General features: G+C 55.3%; 1 protein-coding gene across 1 annotated transcript; it reads right to left on the minus strand.

Annotated features, from left to right (window-relative positions):
* Positions 1-24,736, minus strand: LOC309677437 (uncharacterized protein; the record flags this gene model as incomplete). Its single annotated transcript, XM_082490234.1, has 8 exons — positions 1-2,976; positions 4,989-5,017; positions 5,662-8,387; positions 9,931-10,091; positions 13,967-14,221; positions 14,303-16,735; positions 19,671-19,732; positions 22,261-24,736. 8 exons carry the CDS (start codon positions 24,734-24,736, stop codon positions 1-3), a joined length of 11,118 nt encoding a protein of 3,705 aa, XP_082346360.1.
* Between the last annotated feature and the right edge of the window lie 16 nt (positions 24,737-24,752).

The raw sequence follows: 24,752 nt of genomic DNA on the forward strand, positions 1-24,752 counted from the left end.
CTACATCTCTTGTGTCCTGTACCACAGAGCACGGGGAGTGGGAAAGAGTAGAGAAGCAGGAGAGGGAAGCGTCTTGGAGCACGCGTGACACGAGGAACTCACCGGGGCAGCGGCGGGGTCCGCGCGGCGAGCGGCGGCAGGGTCCTCCCCGAGCAGCGGCGCGGGCTCGTCGGGCGGCGGGCGGGCCGGGAGGGTGTCGCAGCAGCTGCCGCCCGAGAAGCGGAGCTGGCTCTTGCGCGAGTCGGCCGTGAGCGACACCTCGTGCGAGTAGGAGTGCAGGAAGGCGCGGACGCCGTCGATGCCCACGAAGTGCGAGGCCGGCACGCCGCGCAAGGCGCCGCTGCCCGCCGCCAGCAGCTGCGAGCGCCGCCAGCGCCGCAGGCGCAGCGCCAGCAGCAGCAGCAGGAAGGCGAGGAAGAGGCAGGACACGGCCGCCACGGCCACCACCAGCCACCGTGTCAGGCTGCCGGCCGCCTCGCCCCCGGCCGCCGCCGCCGCGCTGCCCAGCTCCCACAGCAGCTCGCCCACGCTCTCGGCCAGCACCACCGTCAGCGTGGCCGTGGCCGACAGCGCCGGCCGCCCGTGGTCCTTCACCACCACCACCAGGCTCTGCCGCGCCGCGTCGCGGGCCAGCGGCAAGCGCGCCGTGCGCACCTCGCCGCTGTGCAGCCCCACGCGGAACAGCCCCGGCTCCGTCGCCTTGGCCAGCTCGTACGACAGCCACGCGTTCTGACCCGCGTCCGCGTCCACCGCCACCACCTTGGCCACCAGCGCCCCGGGCTCCGCCGACCGCGGCGCCAGCTCCACGCCCGCCCAGCCCCCGACCGACCCCGGCGGCGGCGACGCCGGCGGGTACAGCACCTGCGGCGCGTTGTCGTTCTCGTCCACGATCACCAGCCGCACCGACACGTTGCTGCTCAGCGCCGGCGCGCCGCCGTCCTCCGCCCCCACCCACAGCCCCACCTCGCGCACCTCCTCGTAGTCGAAGGACCGCAGCGCGTACAGCGCGCCCGTCTCCGCCTGCACCGACACGTACGACGACAGCGGCGCGCCGCGCAACCGACCCTCCCACAGCCGGTACCGCACGCGCGCGTTCTGACCCCAGTCCGCGTCCGTCGCCCGCACCCTCAGCACCAGCGCGCCCGCCGCGTTGTTCTCGGGCAGACGGGCGCTGTAGCGCGCCTCCGCGAACACCGGCGCGTTGTCGTTCACGTCCAGCACGCGCAGCGCCAGCACCGCGCTGCTCCACAGCGACGGCGACCCGCCGTCCGACGCCCGCACCGTCACGTTGTACTCCGACACCTCCTCCCGGTCTAACTCCCTCGACGTCACCACGCTGTAGTAACTGCCCCGGGAGCTCTGCAGGCGAAACGGGACGCCGCCGTCCAGGGAGCACCGCACATCGCCGTTAGCCCCCGAGTCCCGGTCCTGCACGTGGAGCAGGGCCACCACCGTACCCGGCGGGGCGTCCTCTGAGATCGAGCTCAGTTGAGAAGTCACTGTCAGTTCGGGCGCGTTGTCATTCACGTCTGTCACTGTGATCGCGACTTTTGCTGTCTCAGAGAGCTCTCCTCCGTCCCAAGCCTGCATTTCTAGTTCAAGTGAGGAGATTTCCTCGAAGTCCAAATCGTCCTTAAGATATATTTCTCCTGTCTCAGAGTCCAAGTGAAAAAGTTGCGATGCACGGGTTGAAATTTTGTGGAAACTGTATTTAACGTCCCCGTTTATCCCCTCGTCGGCGTCGGTGGCCGTGACGGTGACGAGAACGGAGCCCACGGGAACGTCCTCCGGCACACGCACCGTGTACTCCGCCTGGCTGAACACGGGCGTGTTGTCGTTCGCGTCCAGTACCGACACGCGGATCCGCGCCGTGCCCGTCCGCCCCGGATCTCCGCCGTCCATCGCCCTCAGCACCAGCTCGTGAAACGCCGCCTCCTCCCGGTCCAGCGCCTTCGCCAGCACCAGCTCGGGACGCTGAGCCCCACCGGGGCCCGCCTGCACGGCCAGCGAGAAGTGGTCGTCGCCGCTCAGCTCGTAGCTCTGCACGGAATTCACTCCCGCGTCCGGGTCTTGCGCTTCCCGCAGGGGAAACCGCGCCCCCGGGGCTGTCATCTCGCTCACCTTCAGTTCTTTTTCTACCTCTTGGAAACTGGGGGCGTTGTCGTTAATGTCCGTGATTGCCACTTCGATTTCATAAACTTTCATTTCCCCCTCCACAATCGCCTCACAGCGCAGCACGCATTGCTGCACATTCTCGCACAGCTGCTCTCTGTCTATCCTCTCCGCCGTCACTAAATGTCCCGTCTTCCCGTGCAGAGCGAAATACTGCGTCCTACCTCTGCCTACGATACGTACGCCGGTGTCGTGGAGCGCCGGCAGCTCCAGCCCCAGGTCCTTGACCACGTCGCCCACGAACGAGCCCTTCGGCAGCTCCTCGGGAACCGAGTAGCGCAGCTGACCGCTCGCCGCCTCCCACGCTGCCACCACCACGCACCACAGCAGGACTCGCTCCTTCCGGACCCAAAACCTACCCGCCGCGCACATCTCCGCCGCGGCACTGCAGGAACCGCACGACCGCAGGCAGCTCCCCGCAGATCCGCCGCCTGATATGGATCCGGCTCCTGCTGCTGGCCCGGATCGCCGCTGCCGCTGTCCCCTCCGCCTCGCTGCAGCACGGCTCCGCACCGCGGGGACGCTCGCAGACCGCCCGGCCGCCCAGACAGCAGCCTGCCAGCGAGCGAGAGAGACGGGCCGCAGCGGGCGGGGCTGCCGGCAGCGCTCCGACCTTCCTCTCGCTCCTCCTCGGTCAACAGCGGCGCCCGCAGCCTCCTCCCGGCACTGCAGCCACACAGTGCTGCCGGCTTGCCTTTCCCGCGGGCAGCTCGCGGGGAAGGGACACTCGCCACGGAGACATCGCTTCCCGTCCACCGGTGATCTCCTGCCATGCCTTTTCTCCAGCCGAGCTCCCCTTTGTGCCTCGAGGCGATCACGAACAGAAAGAAATAACGCTCTTCCCCGTGGGCGTCTGATTTCTTCCGGATTAGAAACATGTTTCTGTTATGCTGATATATTATACCTCTTAGTTTTTCTTATTATGACGCGTAGTATACTACGACTCTTATCCCATTAGTCCGAAAGTACAACCTCCACCATGTATTCCACAGTTTTTTATAGCAGTCAGGCTTGAATGACGTTTCCCTCATCCTTTCTGCAGACTAAATGGGCATCATATAGCCACATTAATTCCCCGCATCCCGACCAAGAGAACAACAATGAAGATCGTCCGTCAAGTGGAGACCGGGGATTTCCTGCATTGGCTTTTCTCTAAACACCTATTTTCTTGAACGATGCGTGTTTTTCTACCTCACTGGTCAAATGACTTGTTAATTGCCATAGACGTAAATAAAACAATGTTTCGTAATATGACCTGCAATATGACCCAGTCGTCCAAAAGCACGGTCTCCATCAGGAATTTGTGTAGCAGTCATGCTTGGCTAACTGCTACAAGGTTAGCAAAGAGAACAGGCTTTGTTATAGAAAACGTGATACGACCCACCCCGCCCCCGGAGAACCGGACGTTATCAGGCTCATTAACTCAAGCGGCAGGAACTTTGCTTTAAATACCACAGTTCTTCGGAACACGCTGCAAATTAACACCACGACCACTGACTGAGATTAGACATTTAAAGGCCGAAGAAGGTGCGATCAATGAACAGATAATCTAGAACCCCTGAGCCCGTACACACCCTCAGAAGGTGACGTTGATCAGGCACCTGCCGTGGGCTCTGGGATTTCTCCCTAGAAGACGTTCCTGGGAACACAGAGCAGGAGGAGGCTCTCCTACTGCTCGAAAATCAGCTTCTCCCACACAGCCCTGTTTCAGGCTGTGGGTCATTTCATCACTTCGCACTGATTGTACTACAGCTACCCATAGATAGCAGCCACACGTCAGAGCGTCGTAATTTGCATTTGTTGTAAATGCTTCTTGTGCATCTGTTTTCCGGATATATATTTGTTCTCCACAGTATTTTTGGATATTTCGGATGAGGGAAGTTAAATTACATTAAAATGTTGGTAGATCTGCAGAGACAGCTAATATTGGAAAAGGAAATTTGAAGGACTGCAACGCGTGGTTTCCCTTTATAATAGTCCATATTAATTATGAGTCTTTATACATATTTGCATATTAACCAAGTAATTCGATACCTTGAACGACTAGGAAGGGCCTTCGGCTTTCTCAGAAATCACGGTACAAAAACTTGCTGCTTATTAGTATTCAACTAGTGATCTTGAATCTTCACATTGCTAGGACACCTTTTGAACCAAATACCGTAGAACTGCAGAAGACAAGTACAGTTGACCACCCTAAACTATGCGAGGACCTATTGTAAATGTGCAAATGGACTCTATTCAAGTGCCTAATTGCTCTCATTTCGAGTATTTCACTGTTGTTTTACATATGTCCTCAGGCTGGGTAGAGCCCTCCCCTTGTAAACAGGCAGACGCAGCAACTGCTGCAAAAAGTGGCTGCGACACAGAATTAGCATTCCCCTGTAAACGGTTTCAGGCAGGTTCAAGCACCTCTCTGGGAAAAAGGGAGTGGAAAAGAAGTCAGGCTCTGAAATAAGAGAGCATGGAACAAATAAGTGAGAAATAACCGCACAAAGAACTCGGAAAAGTCATGCCTGGACAAAATTCATCTGCTCCACTAATGCTGATACTTCTGCAGAAGCCTTCCTCCAAAAGACGAGACGGCACACGGCGGAAGAGAGGAATATTCACTAGGGAGGAAGAACACGTCACTTCCCTATGCAAGGAACCACACGCATCTCTCTTTTGGCAAACAACATTAAGCAACGGGTTTGCATCCAGCTATCAACCAGACCTAAGTACAACCGCTTTAGACAAAGCCATCAGGAAGGAAAAGTCTCAAAACCCAAGCGTCCACCACACTCGCCCGACTCTATCATGCAGAATCATTAGTTTACCGTATTCACTGCTCCTACATCATTCATGCCTTGTAGTCAAAACACTCTCAGATGAGCCTGAACCTGTGACCACCGAAGAACCAAGAAGTAGCACTGCTTGATTCCTGCTGTGAGGGGAAGGGGGATACACCGTTCTGTTCCTTCCTTCACGGACGCAAGGGTTGGTACTTCCCATTCACAGAAATTTAACCCTTCCCACTACTGCTACCATTTCTGCAGCAGCATTCCCCAAAAAGGTGGACGACAATCTCTCGTTTTTCACGATGGATAAAGAATCTACCTCTTTTCCATGCATGAAGCCACGAGAACGTTTTCTTTGGTAGTCCAACAGCGAAAAAGCATTAACCAAATTTTTCGTGTCCAGTAGTCAAACAGGTTCAAGCACAAATATTTAGGAAAAATCGATCACAAAACAAACATCTCCAATACCAACTGTCAATCCCGACCCTGTCGTGCAGAATCAGTAGACCTCATTCTACACAGTAATAGTTCACCTTCACCGTTACTAAGTTATAGGATGTGAGAAAACACAAGACATGTAGAAGAAAGCTCTCAGGTGAACCTCAAGCTGCGAGCACCATCAACCAACACACGGAAGAGCACTGCCCGTGCACACCACCCGGCGAAAACCCAGCGAAATCGGGAGGGAGGTTCAGAAGAGGTCAAGGAAAACAGCGAGAGCGCGCGGGCTTACACACCTGAGGGGCGTCGGCGACGGCGGGCGGCTCTCCCGCGCCGGCGCTGCTGCTCGGGCTCCGCTTCCCGCAGGGCTCCCCGCCGAGCAGCTCCTCCGCGGGCACGATGGGCAGCGGCGGCGGCGGCAGCCAAGCGCCCTCGGCCACGGCGCGGGCCGGCGCCACGCACAGGTTGTAGGAGTAGGGCAAGGTGCCCTCGCAGAAGTCGGCCGGGAAGGCGGCGCCGGCCACGGAGAAGCGCTGCGCGCCCAGGCAGCGCAGCACGGCGGGCGGCCCGGCCCGCCGCACCCGCGCCAGCACGGCCAGCGCCACGCTCAGCAGGAACAGGGCGGAGAGCAGCGCCAGCGCCAGCACCAGGTAGAACTGCAGCTCCGCCGCCGACTCGGCGCCCGCCGCCCGCTCGCTCAGCTCCGGCAGCGCCTCCTGCAAGCTCTCCGCCAGCACCACGTGCAGCGTGGCCGTGGCCGACAGCGCCGGCTGCCCGTGGTCCTTCACCACGGCCACCAGCCGCTGCTTCGCCGCGTCCCTCTCCGACACGGCCCGCGCCGTCCGCACCTCGCCGCTGTGCAGCCCCACGCCGAACAGCGCCGGCTCCGCCGCCTGCACCAGCTCGTACGACAGCCACGCGTTGCGCCCCGCGTCCGCGTCCACCGCCACCACCTTGGCCACCAGGTACCCGGCCTCGGCCGACCGCGGCACCACCTCGAACGGCGGCGCCGCCCCCGCCCCCTCCGACGCCCCCGCCGCCGCCGGCCACAGCACCCGCGGCGCGTTGTCGTTGCGGTCCAGCACGAAGACGCGCACCGTCGCCGTCGAGCTGCGCGCCGGCGCCCCGCCGTCCTGCGCCCGCACCGCCACCGCGAACTCGCGGCACTGCTCGTAGTCGAAGGAGCGCTGCGCGTACACCGCGCCGCTCCGCGCCTCCACCGACACGGACGACGCCGCGCCCGCGCTGCCGCCCGCCAGCCAGTAGCTCACGCGCCCGTTGGCGCCCGCGTCCGCGTCCCGCGCGCTCACGCGCACCACCTCCGCGCCCGCCGCGTTGTTCTCCGCCACGTACGCGCTGTAGGCGGCCTCCTCGAACACCGGCGCGTTGTCGTTCACGTCCGACACCTCCAGCACCAGCGCCGCGCGGCTCGACAGCGCCGGGCTGCCCCGGTCCCTGGCCACCACCGTCACACGGTGCTCGGACGCCTGCTCACGGTCCAGCGCGCTCGCCGTCACCACCTTGTACGAGCCGCCCGACGACGCCACGATCGACAGCGGCGACTCGCCCGACAGCTCGCACGACACCTGACCGTTCTCCCCGGAGTCCCGGTCCCGCACTTTCAGCAGGGCCACCACCGTGCCGGCCGGCGCGTCTTCGGGCACCGGGCTCGACACCGACGTCAGCGTGATTTCGGGCGCGTTGTCGTTCACGTCCAGCACCTCCACCTCTACCTTGCAGTGCGCCACCAGACCGCCCCCGTCCCTCGCCTCCACGGCGAGGCTGAACGCTCGCGTGTCCTCGAAGTCCAACGCCTCCTGCAGCGTGATCGTCCCGCTCTCCGCGTCCACCGCGAACTTCTGAAGCACCTTGGCCGGCGCTTCCCCGTAACCGTAGGTGATGTGGGCGTTGCTGCCGGCGTCGGCGTCGGAGGCCGAGACGTTCAGCACCCTCCAGCCCGGCGGCGCGTCTTCTCGCAGGCTAACGCGGTAGCGGTCCTGCGCGAACACGGGTGGGTTGTCGTTGGCGTCGGTGACGTTGATGCAGAGCTGGGCGGTGCCGCTGCGGGGCGGATCGCCGCCGTCCAGCGCCGTCAGCACCAGCCGCAGGCTCTGCTCGCTCTCCCGGTCCAGCGCCCGGCGCAGCACCAGCTCCGCGAACTTGCTGCCGTCCTGGCTCTCCTTCACCTCCACCGCGAAGTACCCGTTGGCCTCCAGCTCGTAGCCCTGCAGCGAGTTGCTGCCCACGTCCGCGTCCTCGGCCATGCCCAAATAAAAGCGGGCGCCCGGAGAAGTAAACTCGTTAATCTCCAGCTGGAAATTGTCTCGCAGGAAGCGCGGGGCATTGTCGTTGACGTCCTGGATGGCCACCTCGACGTGGAAAACGTTGAGCGGGTTCTGCACCAGCGCCTCGAAGCTGACGGAGCAGGACGCCGACTCGCCGCACAGCTCCTCCCGGTCCAGCCGCTCGCTCACGTACAGGTTCCCGCTCTCCCCGCTCACCATGAAGTATTGCTTCTCCGCGCTGAGCCGCAGCTTGCGAGCCGGCAGCTCCGCCGGGCTCAGCCCCAGGTCCCGCGCCAGCGGCCCCACCAGCGAGCCTCTGCCCAGCTCCTCGGCGATGGCGTAGCGGATGCGCTCCGGCGCCGCCCGGCAGCACAAGCACAGCAGCAAGGCGCCCAGCAGCAGCACTCGCCCGGCTGATCGCCCGCACCTCTGACTCTGCCTGCCCGCCATTCTCGGCACCGCTCGCCGCGTTCTTGCCTCCTGCCGCCGCCCTCGCTCCCTTCCAGTCCCGCTCGGCAGCGAGCGCAGGGGACGCCGGACGGCAGCGATCTCGGCGCGGACTCGGACGCCGCTGCTCCCCGCGCCGCGCCGCCTCTCGCCTCTGCTGCCCGGGCCGCTGCCGCTCTGGCCGCCGCCGGGCGAGTCAGCAGCCCGCGGGGGCAGGACGCTGAGGCAGCTCCGGCGCCGGCTGCGGCTCAAGCCGCTTCTCCGCCTCGGCCAACAGCGGCACCCGGAGGCGCCGCCACGCCACTGCAGCCGCTCGACGGCCGCGCTCCCGGGGGAAGGGGCTTTCGGCCCGTGTTTAGTGGCTGCCCACAGCTTTGGGGTCTCGCTTTTATTAGAATCAGAAAGCGATGGGGCACTTGCTTGCTGCGACTCCAAAGGCCTTTAATACTGAGATACGCTGTCGGGTACATTTAGGTCATCTTCTTGAGTCGCAGTGAATAGTTAGTAATGAATATTCATGGCAGAGCAATAAATAAGGGAACTCGGGTACTCTTCACAAAATCAAGACAGAACTATAGGAGCAAGAAATAATCTTATAGCTGGAGAAGACTTCAAGAGCTTTTTAGCACTCTGTCAGGTATTTTCAATTCTTCTTTTCTTCCCTGGGACAAATACCAAGAAGGAAGAATTCATTTTGGAGTAATCAATAAGTGCTCAGAAAGAGATGGAAGCAAAGTCAGTGCATTTTTTTTTGTCAGTGCGATTTTCCTTGTAGGGAGGAGAACAATTACACTGAGAAATATATCACCTTAAAGGCAAGGTGGTTAGCTCTATGCTAAGATGGCAGAACAACTTTTTCTATTTTGTTGTGATTTACTAAAGTTCCTTCTTTTATGTCTCTACACGTACAGGCCTTGGCACCAGGCATGAAATCAGATGATTGATTATCACCCTAAAAATAGCGTGTATAGTTCTGCACTAAGGTAGCAGAACAACATTCCCTATTTTGTTTGAGATTCACAGAAGTTCCTTCTTTTAGGTCTCCATGCTTGGGGGGCTGACAATAGGGACGTACAAAGCCACATCAAATCTTTCATAGAACCATAATGGTTTGGATTAGAAGGGACCTTCAAAGAACATCTAGTCCAACCCCTCTCCCATGGGCAGGGACACCCTTCATTAGATCAGGTTGCTCAAATCCCAGTCAAACATGTCCTTTAACCCTTTCAGTGGTGGTGCATGAACAACTTCTCTGGGGAACTTGTTCCAGTCTCTCAACACTCTCATCACAAAACATTTCTTGCTTTTGACAATTCTAAACCTACCATCTTTCAGTTTCAAACTCTTGTCCCTTAACACACCAATTTTCCTGGTTTGAAGCCAGCCTTCCACCTTCCCTGTGCTGCATTCACAGCCTTTAGTTACTCCACAGACAGTATCCCGTTTTCTGGCTGTATGTCAGCCAGAGGCAAAGGAGAATTTCATTTCAGGGAAACAGAAGTAAATGTTCCAAAGGGCATAACCATTCTGCAGCTCAAGCCCCAAACCCAGAAATTCCTGACAAAAATACCCTCCCATCCCCTGCATTCACACCAATTTTAAGACTGACAAAACCCCAGAATTTACTTCACATTAGAAAGAGGCACTAGGAATGGCTGAAGATTGGTTGAGGCTGGGGAAAAATTTATACAACCAGCAGAAAACTCCACATCGCAGTCTTACAAGCATATATTGATGGAGAGATGACATTTCGTGCAGCCGTTATTAGACACAGTGCCCCTGAAGCATGTTTGCACTTCCATGGTTACTGCTTGCAGCCAAAATTCATCAGAGGATTGTCATCCCCTTTCAGGAGTTTGGTAAAGGCAGCCTTAGTGTAAGTGACAGAGGCCTTGGCACTGGGCATGACATTGTACCACAGCCCAGCCACATGCAGCTCATCAAAACAAGCAAGGCAAGCGGTTAACACCTGCAGAAAGGAAGGGATTAGAACATACATTAAGGTATTTACTGGGAAATGCAGACACGGTTGGCTCCTCAAAATTCCCCTTATGGATTTATCATAAGTACATCTATAGTTAAAACTTGATGACAGCATGCAAACACACAGAAAGCACCTCCCAGAACTCCCAACATCAAAGACCAAATTTACTCGTGAAGAAGACATTCGCATTGCATTACAGTACAGCTAGGCACTGAGCAGGGAAAGAGCAAACCATTCCTCTTTTCTCCTTCAACAGTGCATACCACTAACATTCATATCTTCCCACGACTCTTGCCTCCAACCCTGCACAACTTGCCTGGTGGTTTTTGACCCTTATAATTTGCAAGTACATGGCCTCAAAGACCCAGTTGCCTAGACCATTTTTCTATAACATGCACAAGGACCGTGCCACAGGCTTCACATGCATATCTTTACATCTCTGTACTAAGAAGGAAGATTTGTATGCTTACTGCATTTTAGAAAAGAAGCATCAAGGTTTGAAAGGTGAAAGAGAGACTGGCTCAGTGAACAGCGTGTAACACAGCAATGCATAATAAAACACAAAGCCCTGCTCTAATGAAAATCAAGACAACGGTAGCCCCACTTTACCTGCCTCCAACACCAACTGTAACTCTGAGCAATAATCCCACTGGGAATCAAGTGCACATTGCCGTTTCCCATTAGTCACCCACCACTACCCTCAAGTCCTTCTCCACAAGGCTGTTCTCAATCCCACAGTCTGTTGAAACTGGGGATTGCCCCAGCCCAGGTGCAGGATCTTGCACTTGACCTTCTTGAACTTCATGAGGTTCACATGGGCCCACTCCTCCAGCCTGTCAAGGACCCTCTGCATGGCATCCCCCGCCTATAGCTCATCGATAGTACCACTTAGCTTGGTGTTGCCTGTAAACATTCTGTGGCTACACTCAATCCTACTGCCTGTGTCACTGTCATTGTTTAAACCCAGCTGAACGCTAAGACCATGCAGACTCTCGCTCACTCCCCCAGTTGGGATGGGGGAGAGAATCAGAAGAGTAAAAAGGAGAAAATTCAAGGGTTGAGATTAAGACACTTAAATAAGGAAAGGGAAAACTGTGAACATAAACAAAGCACAACAAGGAATTTATTCGTTACTTCCCATATGCAGGCACGTGTGAGTTTGGGGTCAGCTGTCCCAGCTCTGTCCCCTCACAATGTCTTATGCGCTCCCACCCTACCCCCTGGCATGGCAGTACAAGGAGCAAAAACAGCATGCCTGCTCAGCACACCCAAGATCATCAGTGTTTCACCAGCACTATTTTCATCCCAAATCCAATACATAGCACTATGCCAATTGCTAGCAAGAAAGTCAAATCCATCCCAGATGAAACCATGACAATCATTGATGAAGATATTAGTGAGATGTATAGTCAAATAGTATTGCAACAGATACAAACAGATCAGGTGCAATAATATTTCTTAGGCCGAACATATTGAGCTGAAGGAACTGGAATTGCATGGTACCACAACTGTGTGCCTAACGCAGTAAGTATGACAAGCAGGGAGTTGACCATCAGTTCTGCTACAGCCCCCTGCCAACTAGCTTCCCCAATTCTTCTTTCCGACCGTACACAACCTGCAGGTTTGCTTCTGACCCTCAGAACTGGCAAAAACATATATAATGCACCGCGATTGCACCAAAAAAGGCAGGGACATTTCTCTGCTCACCAACATTCTGTGAAGAAATAGAAGGACTGTAAAGCACATGAATGACAAATGTCTGAACTAAGAGGGGAGCAGTCATCAAACAGACCCTGGCCGAAATCAAACTATCAACTTATAGGGAATCTCCTCCCCTCTTTTATCACATGCACTGTTCCACGCAATGGGGCTTCTATTGACATCATGCTTTAATCTCCTCTCCCTACCACAACCAGAACACAAATATAACCTCACATCTCCTGCTTTCCACAAAAACCGTAGCATGAGCAAGAGGCGCTAATGCAGAACACGTGGCTACTTTAAGGTATGCCGCTCCTTCAAACTAAACTTCCATAAATAGGAAACCAAGAAGAGGAAAAAAGAAAGAAAGAATGAAAGAAAGAAAGAAAGAGAGAAAGAATAAAAGAATGAAAGGAAAGAGAAAAGACAATGAACTATTAAAGACAAAGTCTTGTCAGAACCTCACTGGGAAGACTTCTTGGTCTTCACTGCTAGTGTTGAAATTCATTGCCCTAAGCACCTGCAAAACACTGATGTTTCAAGCACATGTGCAACTCTAATGTCTTCCACTGGGCTACATAGTATGGGGGGGTCATTTTAAGAAAAAGTCGTCAGCTCGCATAAATTTTTTCTGCTATGTGGCTTGCTCATCTACTTATAAATATGAAGCCGTAAGTGTAAGCACTTATCGTAGGCCTCTGTCTCAAGTTAAGTCATCCTAGGCTATCTTCAGCTGGCTGACTGCTTACCAGGGGAAGGAATTACTGCAGAACAACACTCACACTTTCAAAAGCAAAAGAATTATGCAGACGTGGCAAAATGAACCGTGACCTTGCAAGAAACAAAGGCCTAAAACAAAGTGTAATTCCATTTGCAAAGAAATGACACATTGCAACGTTCCAATGAAATATGGATGGATAAAGGAGCTTTCACACAGAAATTATGAGCCTTCTACCCATGGATCAGTGTTCTACATGCATGTTTCCTGTGCAAATATTTTATGCTTGGAGGACTGGCATCATCTTTCAGGACAGGGAATCCAGGATAACAAAAAAAAACAGCACAGGTCTTGGCACCAGGCATGAAAACAAACCATTCCTAAGCCCAATCCATATTGACCCACCTATTTTCATGGTTTGGAGCCAGCCCCTTATCCTCCTTGCTCTGCATTCACAGACTTCAGTTGCACCACAAAGAATATCCCATAGTTTGGCCATATGCAAGGCACAGGCTACAGAACATTTCATTGAGTGACATCTTAGGGAAATGGAGGTTTATCATGGCCTTTGTCTTGGCAGATGAACACATTCAAGGTATGCATGTAAACAGTTTCCCCAGCCCAAGAATTACATGACATCTTTTAACGTTTTACGTTTAAGAATGGGAAACCAGCAGAAGTGAAGGAATTAGTGCTTTACATTTCAGATTATGTCAGGTACACAGATTAAGTGCCAGGTGTGTCAGATTAGAAGGTACACAAGAAAGGTCTCTAGTTGGTAAAAAATCCGCAGGAGGCTCACACAGGAGCTCACACAAACGACCAGAGCCACACTATCTCCAGGTAATTTCTTAGGACAATAAAAAGAGGGAAATGCATGGAACCACAACTGTGGGCCTCATCTAACAACTAGGACCAACTGAACTTTTACACCATCTTTACATCTTTCAGACATTTCACATTATATCCCAGAAAAGTTTTTCTCCTGCCCTGGCCCTGGGCAGACGGAAGTTTTCACCCTGCCCAAACGACGTGCAACACGAAAGAGACCTCTGCAGACATACACCATTGAAAGTAAAGCTGTACACACAACTTCTCCTTACTGAGAACAAGGATCCCTTCCTGGACATATGCAAAGAGATTTCTCCATTTATCACACTCGTTTGACAAAATGTCAAATGTTCTCAAGGGCAGAAGCAATACGCAATTCCCATAAAGACCCAGTGGTCAAAGTATCAACTCAAAGATACCATCCCCCAACTACAGCACATCGGACAACTTGGAAGACACAAGACTCTCCAACCTTCTCCGGTGCTCGATGAAGCTTTACCTTCCTTGTCACTAAACCTCCCTACGCGGGACATGGAAGATAGCGCGTGGAAAAGGGCAGAGAAGCAGGAGAGGAAAGCGGCTTGGATCACTTGTGGCCCGAGGAACTCACCGGGGCAGCGGCGGGGTCCGCGCGGCGAGCGGCGGCAGGGTCCTCCCCGAGCAGCGGCGCGGGCTCGTCGGGCGGCGGGCGGGCCGGGAGGGTGTCGCAGCAGCTGCCGCCCGAGAAGCGGAGCTGGCTCTTGCGCGAGTCGGCCGTGAGCGACACCTCGTGCGAGTAGGAGTGCAGGAAGGCGCGGACGCCGTCGATGCCCACGAAGTGCGAGGCCGGCACGCCGCGCAAGGCGCCGCTGCCCGCCGCCAGCAGCTGCGAGCGCCGCCAGCGCCGCAGGCGCAGCGCCAGCAGCAGCAGCAGGAAGGCGAGGAAGAGGCAGGACACGGCCGCCACGGCCACCACCAGCCACCGCGTCAGGCTGCCGGCCGCCTCGCCCCCGGCCGCCGCCGCCGCCGCCGCGCTGCCCAGCTCCCACAGCAGCTCGCCCACGCTCTCGGCCAGCACCACCGTCAGCGTGGCCGTGGCCGACAGCGCCGGCCGCCCGTGGTCCTTCACCACCACCACCAGGCTCTGCCGCGCCGCGTCGCGGGCCAGCGGCAAGCGCGCCGTGCGCACCTCGCCGCTGTGCAGCCCCACGCGGAACAGCCCCGGCTCCGTCGCCTTGGCCAGCTCGTACGACAGCCACGCGTTCTGACCCGCGTCCGCGTCCACCGCCACCACCTTGGCCACCAGCGCCCCGGGCTCCGCCGAGCGCGGCGCCAGCTCCACGCCCGCCCAGCCCCCGACCGACCCCGGCGGCGGCGACGCCGGCGGGTACAGCACCTGCGGCGCGTTGTCGTTCTCGTCCACGATCACCAGCCGCACCGACACGTTGCTGCTCAGCGCCGGCGCGCCGCCGTCCTCCGCCCCCACCCACAGCCCCACCTCGCGCACCTCCTCGTAGTCGAAGGACCGCAGCGCGTACAGCGCGCCCGTCTCCGCCTGCACCGACACGTACGACGACAGCGGCGCGCCGCGCAACCGACCCTCCCACAGCCGGTACCGCACGCGCGCGTTCTGACCCCAGTCCGCGTCCGTCGCCCGCACCCTCAGCACCAGCGCGCCCGCCGCGTTGTTCTCGGGCAGACGGGCGCTGTAGCGCGCCTCCGCGAACACCGGCGCGTTGTCGTTCACGTCCAGCACGCGCAGCGCCAGCACCGCGCTGCTCCACAGCGACGGCGACCCGCCGTCCGACGCCCGCACCGTCACGTTGTACTCCGACACCTCCTCCCGGTCCAACTCCTTCGATGTCACCACGCGGTAGTAGTCCTCAAAGGTCTTCTCCAGGACGAACGGGAGGCTTTCTGCTATACTGCACCGCACGTCGCCGTTAGACCCCGAGTCCCGGTCCTGCACGTGGAGCAGGGCCACCACCGTACCCGGCGGCGCGTCTTCCGAGATATCGCTAAGCGCCGAGGACACTGTCAGTTCGGGCGCGTTGTCGTTCACGTCTGTCACTGTGATCGCGACTTTCGACGTGTCAGAAAGCTCTCCTGCGTCTCGTGCCTGCACCTGCAATTCATGCGCAGACATTTCCTCATAGTCCAAATCGTCTTGAAGGGATATTTCTCCTGTCTCAGAGTCCAAGTGAAAAAGCTGCGATGCCCGGTCTGAAATTTTATGGAAACTGTATTCCACGTGTCCGTTCAGCCCCTCGTCGACGTCGGTGGCCGTGACGGTGACGAGAACGGAGCCCACGGGAACGTCCTCCGGCACACGCACCGCATACTCCGCCTGGCTGAACACAGGCGCGTTGTCGTTCGCGTCCAGCACTGACACGCGGATCCGCGCCGTGCCCGTCCGCCCCGGATCTCCGCCGTCCATCGCCCTCAGCACCAGCTCGTGAAACGCCGCCTCCTCCCGGTCCAGCGCCTTCGCCAGCACCAGCTCGGGACGCTGAGCCCCGCCGGGGCCCGCCTGCACGGCCAGCGAGAAGTGGTCGTCGCCGCTCAGCTCGTAGCTCTGCAGGGAATTCGCTCCCGCGTCTGGGTCTTGCGCTTCCCGCAGGGGAAACCGCGACCCCGGGGCTGTCGTTTCGCGAAGTCTCAGTTCCATTTCTGCCTCTCGGAAGCTGGGGGCGTTGTCGTTAATGTCCATGATATCTACTTCGATTCCGTAAATCTTCATTTTCCCTTCTACGATCACCTCACAGCGCAGCACGCATTTCTCCACCTGCCGGCACAGCTGCTCTCTGTCTATTCTCTCCGCCGTCACTAAATGTCCCGTCTTCCGGTGCAGAGCGAAATACTGCGTCCTACCTTTGTCCAAGAGGCGGACGCCGGTGTCGCGGATCGCTGGCAGCTCCAAACCCAGGTCCTTGGCCACGTCGCCCACGAACGTGCCCTTCGGCAGCTCCTCGGGAACCGAGTAGCGCAGCTGTCCCCACGCCGCCTCCCACGCCGCCACCACCACGCACCACAGCAGGACTCGCTCCTTCCGGACCCAAAACCTCCCCGCCGCGCACATCTCCGCCGCGGCACGGCAGGAACCGCACGACCGCAGGCAGCTCCCCGCAGATTCGCCTCCTGATATGGATCCGGCTCCTGCTGCTGGCCCGGATCGCCGCTGCCGCCGTCCCCTCCGCCTCGCTGCAGCACGGCTCCGCTCCGCGGGGACGCTCGCAGACCGCCCGGCCGCCCAGACAGAATGCCGGCGAGCGAGAGAGACGGGCCGCAGCGGGAGGGGCTGCCGGCAGCGCTCCGGCTTTCCTCTCTCTCCTCCTCGGTCAACAGCGGCGCCCGCAGCCTCCTCCCGGCACTGCAGCCACACAGCGCTGCCCGCCTGCCTCTGCGGGAAGGGCACGTCTCGGGGAAGGGACACTCGCCACGGAGACATCGCTTCCCGTCCACCGGTGATCTCCTGTCATGGCTTTTTTCCACCCGATCTCGGGCAGAAAGAAACAACACGCCTCCCGAGGGCGTGGTATTTTTGCCGCAGCGGAAACTTTGTTTTGTCATGCTGATATATATGTATTTGGTTTTCTTATTATGACGTATATAATACTACCAGTCTTATGCCATTAGTCCTACAGCACAATCTCCACCACCACTTCCACAGCGTTTTGTAGCAGTCGTGTTTGAATCACGTTTTCTTCACCCTTTCAACAGATAGAAGTGCGTTCTTTCAGCAACATTAATTCCCCGCAGCCGACAAATTGAACACAGCAAAAACGATCCTCTCTCAAGTGGAGACCGGGGATTTCATGCATTGGCTTTCTCTAAGCCTTACTTTTCTTTAACGATCCGCGTTATTTCTGCCGCGCGAAAAATTGACTTGCTAATGGCAAGAGATGGAAATGTAAATAATTTTTCGTAATATGACTTGTTGAATATTACGAGCCTTATCCCATTTGTCCAAAAGCACAGCCTACATAGAAACTATTGCAGCAGTCATGGTTGAAACACGGGTACAACAAGAGCGAAATATAACAGGCTCTGCTCTGGAAAAGGATATATTCAGACCCACCCCGCCCTGGAGAACGAGAGGTATCAGGTTCATTAACAGGAGCTTTGATTTTCTCAGAAAGCTCGGTGTAAGAGATTGACGCTTATCAGCAATGCATTCACGTAAGTCTTGAATATTCATGTTGGTGGGACACCTTTTCAACAAAATACTGTAGGACGGCAGAAGACAAGGATGGCTGCACACCCTAAACTATGCGTAAATGTGCACGTGGATTTTAGTCAAGTGCCTAATTGCTATCGTTTTGAGTATCTTCTGCTCGTTTTACACATGTTCTTAGGCGGACTACAGCTCTCCTCTTCTAAACAGGCAGACACAACCACTGCTGCAAAAAGTGGCTGAGACTAAATTTCTCAGTTTAGCATTCTCCTGTTAACGCCATCAATCACGTTCAATCACCTCTCTTTGGAAAAAATGGAGAGGAAAGGAAGACAGGGTCTGAAATACTAAACGCGTTTGTCTGCTTTTTGTTGTTGTTCGTTTGTTTTTTTTTTGTTTTGTGGTGTTTTTTTTTTTTCTTCTTTGAGACCCTATTCCACACCTTCACCTGTGTAAGAAGGACCTATCAAGAACGGTAAACAGGACGGAATTACCATCCAGCAGAGAAGAAGAAAAGGTGAAATAACTGCACAAAAAACTCTGAAAAATCATGCCTGGACCAAATTAATCCGTCCCATTGATGCTGCCATTCCTGCAGCAGCGTTCCCCAAAAATATGACAGGGCACACGGCAGAAGAGGGGAACATTCAGGAGGGAGGAACAAGCTGTAACTTCTTCATTCATGGAGCCACGCGTATGTTTGTTTCCTTCATGAAACAGCATTAGCCAACATATAAATGGATTCAGAAAAAGGGAACAGGAAGGAAATATCTAACACCAAACTTTCCCCATATTTTCCCGATTCCGTCATGTAGAAACATTATTTTACGTTTTTTTCAACGTTACTAATGCATACGACAGTTGTAGCCAAAAGCTCCCAGCTGAACCTGAGCCTGTGAACACTGAAACACCAATAAATACCACCGCGTGATTCCTCCTGTGACAACACAGGGATAGTACTCCCCATTCACACACAGTTAACCCGTCCCACTACTGCTTTCCGCCATCTCAGCTGCAGCATTCCCCTAACAGATGGGTGACATTTTCTTCTTTCACTAGGGATGAAGAATATGTCACATTTCCATTGATGGAGGTGCAAGCATGTCTCCTTTGGGAGTTCAATATCGAAAAAGCATTAACCAACGGGTTTTCTCCAGCTATCAACCACGTCCAAGCACACATATTTAGGAAAAACGGGAGAGAAAGGAAACATCTGCAACAAGTGACCCTGTCATGCAGAATCAGTGGATCTCATTTTACACAGTAAGGATTCGCCTTCACCGTTACTAACTCATACGATTTGAGACAACACAAGAGATGTAAACAAATCGTTTCAGGTGAACGTCAACCTGTGAGCACCGATAAACCAAGACACGGATGGGGACCATCCACACCACCCAGCGAAAACCCAGCGAAAACGGGAGGGCAGTTCAGAAGACGTCAAGGAAAACAGCGAGAGCACACAGGCTTACACACCTGCGGGGCCTCTTGCTCAAGCATAGTCTTCTGAGAAACTACGACAGATTCTCTCTTAGCTTCTGCTTCATTTTCCTCACACATACATTTCTATCTCACGTGGCTGAAGTAAGTATTTGCTGCAAAACAACACTCAGTTTCCAATGCAATAGCAGTACCCAGAAATGGGGAAAATGAACCACGACCTTCCAGGAAACAGAAGCCTGAAAGAAAGTGTGAATACAACTGTGAAGAAACTATACATCACATATTACAGGGAGATACAGAGGAATAAAGGAAGTTTCACACAGTAATTAGAAACCACTCTATCCATACATTATCATTCCACATGCACATATATAGCACAAACATTTTATTACTGGAGGACTACCATTGCCTTTAAGGACAGGGAAACCAGGATAACAACAAACTAAAATGGCACAGGCCTTGGCACCAGGCATGAAATCAAACCATTGCTCATCCACATTAACCCACCACTTTCCCTGGTTTGAAGCCAGCCTGTTGCCTTCCTTGCTCTGCATTCACAGTCTTTACTTGCACCACGGACAATATTCCATAATTTAACCATCTGTCAGCCACAGCCAGAAGAGCATTTCACTTCAGGGAAACTGAGCTATATCAAAGCCTTTGCCTTGACAGCTGTACACCTTCAAGGTATAGAAGGAAACTGCTTCCCCAGCCCAACAATTATATGAGATCCTTTAACGTTTTGAGGGTTACCAGCCACAAAGAGGCCCAGCTTTACACCTGGACAACAAGCAAGGCAAGAGTGGGAAACCTACAGAAGTGAAGGAATCACAGATTTCCATTTCAGCTTATGTCAAGTACACACATTATGTGCCAGGCATGTCAGATTAGAAAGTACACACAAGAAGGGTGTCTGGCTGTAAAAAGTCCACAGGAGGCTCACACAGGAGCTCACACCAAAGACCAAAGCCATGGTTCCTCAAGGGAATTTCTTTGGAAAATAAAAAGAAGATAATGCATGGAACCACATAGAACCACACAAGTGTGAGCCTCATCTAAGAACTAGGACAAACTTAACCTGTCTTTCAGACATTTCAAATTATACCACAACAAACTTTTCTACCCACCCTGTCCCTGGAGAGACAGAATTTTTCACCCCGACCAAACATCACACAACATGAAAGCAACCTTTGCAGGCAGACACCATTGAAAGTAAAGTTGCACACACAACTTCTCCTTGTCTGAGAACAACTGTAGTAGGTACACACGAAAGGTAAGTACTTGGTAAAAAGTCCACAGGAGGCTTAAAAAGGTGTCGCACCAGAAGCCATAGCCACAGTTCCTCAAAGTAATTTCTCTGGAAAATAAAAAATATTTACATCTCTCTTTTAGACATTTCCAACTATGACACAGCAAACTCTTACACCTGCCTTGTCTTCTTGCAACCAGAATTCTTCGTCCTTCCCAAACATCATTCTGCAGATCAAAAGGGCATCATACAGCCACATTCATTCCCCAAATCGCGATCAAGAGAGCAAACCAACAACGAAGATCCTCCCTCACGTGGAGACCGGGGATTTCCCTCATTGGCTTTTCTCTAAGCCATTCTTTTCTTTAACAATCCGTATTTCTGCCGCGCACGAAAAAACTACTTGCTAATTAAAATAGATGTAAAGATAAATATTTTTTTCGTAATATGACGTGTAGAATATTAATGGCGATAGACGTAAAGTTAAATACTAAAGCTAAATATTTTTTGTAACATGACCTGCAGAGTCTAGCAGCCATATGGCTGCACGGATTTGCTGGAAATTCTGCCTGTGCCTCTGGTTTACGGATATGCATCCGTTCTCAACACTATTTTTGAACTGGATGAGAGAAGTTGAATTACATCAAAATGTTGGTACATCTCCAGAGACAGCTCCTACTGGAAAAGGAAAGGTGAAGGAGTTTAATGCGGTGTTTCCCTTTTGAAGTGTAGGACGGCAGAAGACAAGTACAGCTGGTCACCCTAAGCTATACGGGCCGTTTCTAAATGTGCAAATGGACTTTATTCAAGTGCCTAATTGCTGTCATTTTGAGTACTTCACGGTTGTTTTGCATATGTCCTCAGGATGGGTAGAGCCCTTCCCTTGCAAACACGCAGACACAACTGCTGGAAAACGTGTCTGAGAGACCGAATTCCTCAGCCTAGTGTTCCCCTGTCAATGGCCTCGAGCAGGTTAAAGCCCCTCTCTTTGCGAAAAGGGTAGAGGTAAAGAAGTCAGGCTTTGAAATACGAAACGCGATTTTTTTTTTTTTTTTTTTTGAGATCCCATTCTACGCCTTCACCTCTGTCTTTCAGGCAGAGCAGGAACAGTAAGAAAGAGGGAACTCCCACCCAGCATGGAAGAAAAAAATGAGAAATAACTGCACAAAGAACTCGAAAAAGTCATGCCTGGACAAAATTTATCCTTCCCGTTCATGCAGCCATTGCTGCACCTGCCTTCCTCCAAAAGACGAGAGGGAACACGGCGGAAGAAGGGGGAACATTCACTAGGGAGGAACAATCTGTAACAGCGGTTTCAGAAAAAGCCATCAGGAAGGAAAAAAGTCTAAACCCAAGCGTTCAACACATTTTCCCCACTCATTTTCCGTCGTGCAGAATCCTGAAATTGCGGTGTTCATCATGACCAACTCATTCGAGGGTTCTAGTCAAAACCTCTCCCCTGAATCTGATCCTGTGAGCACCGAAGAACCAAGATGCGCTGCCTCTTCTCTCCTGCTGTGAATGGAAGGGGGATACCCCATTCCTTCCTTCACGGACACACGGATCAGCACTCCCCACCCTTCCTGCTATTATTACCATTTCTGCAACAGCATTCCCAAAACAGATGGGCGACACTCTCTCCTTTCACTAGGAATGAAGAATATGCCACATTTCCATTGATGGAGCTGCAAGCATGTTTCCTTTGGGAGTCAACATCGCAAGCGCTATAACGAACAGGTTTCTATCCAGCTATCAACCAGGTCAAGTACAGTGTTTCGGGAAAAATAGATCAGAAAGGAAACATCGCCAATACCAAGTGTCAAACACGATCCCATCATGCAAAAACAGCAGAAGTCATTCTGCACAGTAAGGGTTCGCCTTCACCTTTACTAACTCATACGATTTTAGACAAACACAAGAGATGTAGGCAAAACCACACAGTGGAACCTGACCCTGTGAGCACCCATCAACCAACACACGGAAGAGCACTGCCCGTGCACACCACCCGGCGAAAACCCAGCGAAATCGGGAGGGAGGTTCAGAAGAGGTCAAGGAAAACAGCGAGAGCGCGCGGGCTTACACACCTGAGGGGCGTCGGCGACGGCGGGCGGCTCTCCCGCGCCGGCGCTGCTGCTCGGGCTCCGCTTCCCGCAGGGCTCCCCGCCGAGCAGCTCCTCCGCGGGCACGATGGGCAGCGGCGGCGGCGGCAGCCAAGCGCCCTCGGCCACGGCGCGGGCCGGCGCCACGCACAGGTTGTAGGAGTAGGGCAAGGTGCCCTCGCAGAAGTCGGCCGGGAAGGCGGCGCCGGCCACGGAGAAGCGCTGCGCGCCCAGGCAGCGCAGCACGGCGGGCGGCCCGGCCCGCCGCACCCGCGCCAGCACGGCCAGCGCCACGCTCAGCAGGAACAGGGCGGAGAGCAGCGCCAGCGCCAGCACCAGGTAGAACTGCAGCTCCGCCGCCGACTCGGCGCCCGCCGCCCGCTCGCTCAGCTCCGGCAGCGCCTCCTGCAAGCTCTCCGCCAGCACCACGTGCAGCGTGGCCGTGGCCGACAGCGCCGGCTGCCCGTGGTCCTTCACCACGGCCACCAGCCGCTGCTTCGCCGCGTCCCTCTCCGACACGGCCCGCGCCGTCCGCACCTCGCCGCTGTGCAGCCCCACGCCGAACAGCGCCGGCTCCGCCGCCTGCACCAGCTCGTACGACAGCCACGCGTTGCGCCCCGCGTCCGCGTCCACCGCCACCACCTTGGCCACCAGGTACCCGGCCTCGGCCGACCGCGGCACCACCTCGAACGGCGGCGCCGCCCCCGCCCCCTCCGCCGCCCCCGCCGCCGCGCCCGCCGCCGGCCACAGCACCCGCGGCGCGTTGTCGTTGCGGTCCAGCACGAAGACGCGCACCGTCGCCGTCGAGCTGCGCGCCGGCGCCCCGCCGTCCTGCGCCCGCACCGCCACCGCGAACTCGCGGCACTGCTCGTAGTCGAAGGAGCGCTGCGCGTACACCGCGCCGCTCCGCGCCTCCACCGACACGGACGACGCCGCGCCCGCGCTGCCGCCCGCCAGCCAGTAGCTCACGCGCCCGTTGGCGCCCGCGTCCTCGTCCCGCGCGCGCACGCGCACCACCTCCGCGCCCGCCGCGTTGTTCTCCGCCACGTACGCGCTGTAGGCGGCCTCCTCGAACACCGGCGCGTTGTCGTTCACGTCCGACACCTCCAGCACCAGCGCCGCGCGGCTCGACAGCGCCGGGCTGCCCCGGTCCCTGGCAGTGATGGTGATGTTGTAAGCGGAGACATTTTCCCTGTCCAGGGCACTGGCTGTTATAAGTTTATATGTGTTCTCTGATGACGGTTCTAGTCTGAAAGGCAAATGGCCGTCGATGTTGCATCTCACTTCTCCGTTATCCCCCGAGTCTCTGTCACGGACATTAATCACAGCTACAACTGTGCTCTGGACCGAGTCTTCAGGTATCGGGTTCAAGATAGGCAGGAGAGAAAGGGTTGGCGCATTGTCGTTCACATCTATAATGTCTATGTGCACTTTGGCGTGCGCAATCAGCCCGCCCCCGTCCTTGGCTTCAACACTCGCTTCGTAATATTTCCCTTCTTCATAATCTAAGGGGCCTATTATCTTCACGTCCCCTGTCCTGGAGTCCAGAGTGAAAAGTTGGCGAGCCCTCTTCGCGATGTCACTGAAAGAGTAGGTAATTTCTGCATTTGTGCCTTCGTCGCCGTCAGTAGCTTTCACCTGAAAAGCTAAGGAGCCCTCTGGCACGTTTTCCAGCAGTCGAACCTTGTAGATCTCTTTGGTGAATACCGGCGGGTTGTCATTTGCGTCGGTCACGTTAATCTTAATCTGAGAGGTTCCGGATCGGACTGGATCCCCGCCATCCACCGCCGTCAGTACCAAATGGTGATTTCTCTGTTTTTCTCGATCTAAGCTTTTCTCCAGTACCAATTCAGCGTGTTTCGTCCCATCAGTACTCTCCCTCACTACAAGGGAGAAGAGACGGTTGGGATGAAGTTGGTAATTTTGTAGGGAGTTCACCCCAATGTCGGGGTCTCTGCCACTGCCCAGTGGGAACCTGGTCCCAGGAGGAGTGGACTCGATCATTTCTATGGCAACAAATTCTCTGTCAAACTGAGGCGCGTTGTCATTGATATCCTGGATAGTAACGCTTACATGAAATATATTGAAAGGATTTTCCACGACTGCCTCCAAACTGAGGACACAGGGCGACACAGCCCCGCAGATTTCCTCTCGGTCTATCCTCTGGTTCACCCGCAGATTGGTATTATCTTCCCCGAGAGTGAAGTATTGTTTTTCGTCACCAGAAACTATCCGCAGCTTGCGAGCCAGCAGCTCCGCCGGGCTCAGCCCCAGGTCCCGCGCCAGCGGCCCCACCAGCGAGCCTCTGCCCAGCTCCTCGGGGATGGCATAGCGGATCCGCTCCGGCGCCGCCCGGCAGCACACCGGCAGCAGCACGGCCAACAGCGCGACCCGCCCGGCGGCTGCCCGTCTCTGCGCTGCCGGTCGGACCTCCATTCTCTGCTTTGCTGAA

This window comes from Vanellus vanellus, assembly GCF_965231255.1.
Source record: "Vanellus vanellus genome assembly, chromosome: 13".
Lineage (NCBI taxonomy): Eukaryota > Metazoa > Chordata > Aves > Charadriiformes > Charadriidae > Vanellus > Vanellus vanellus.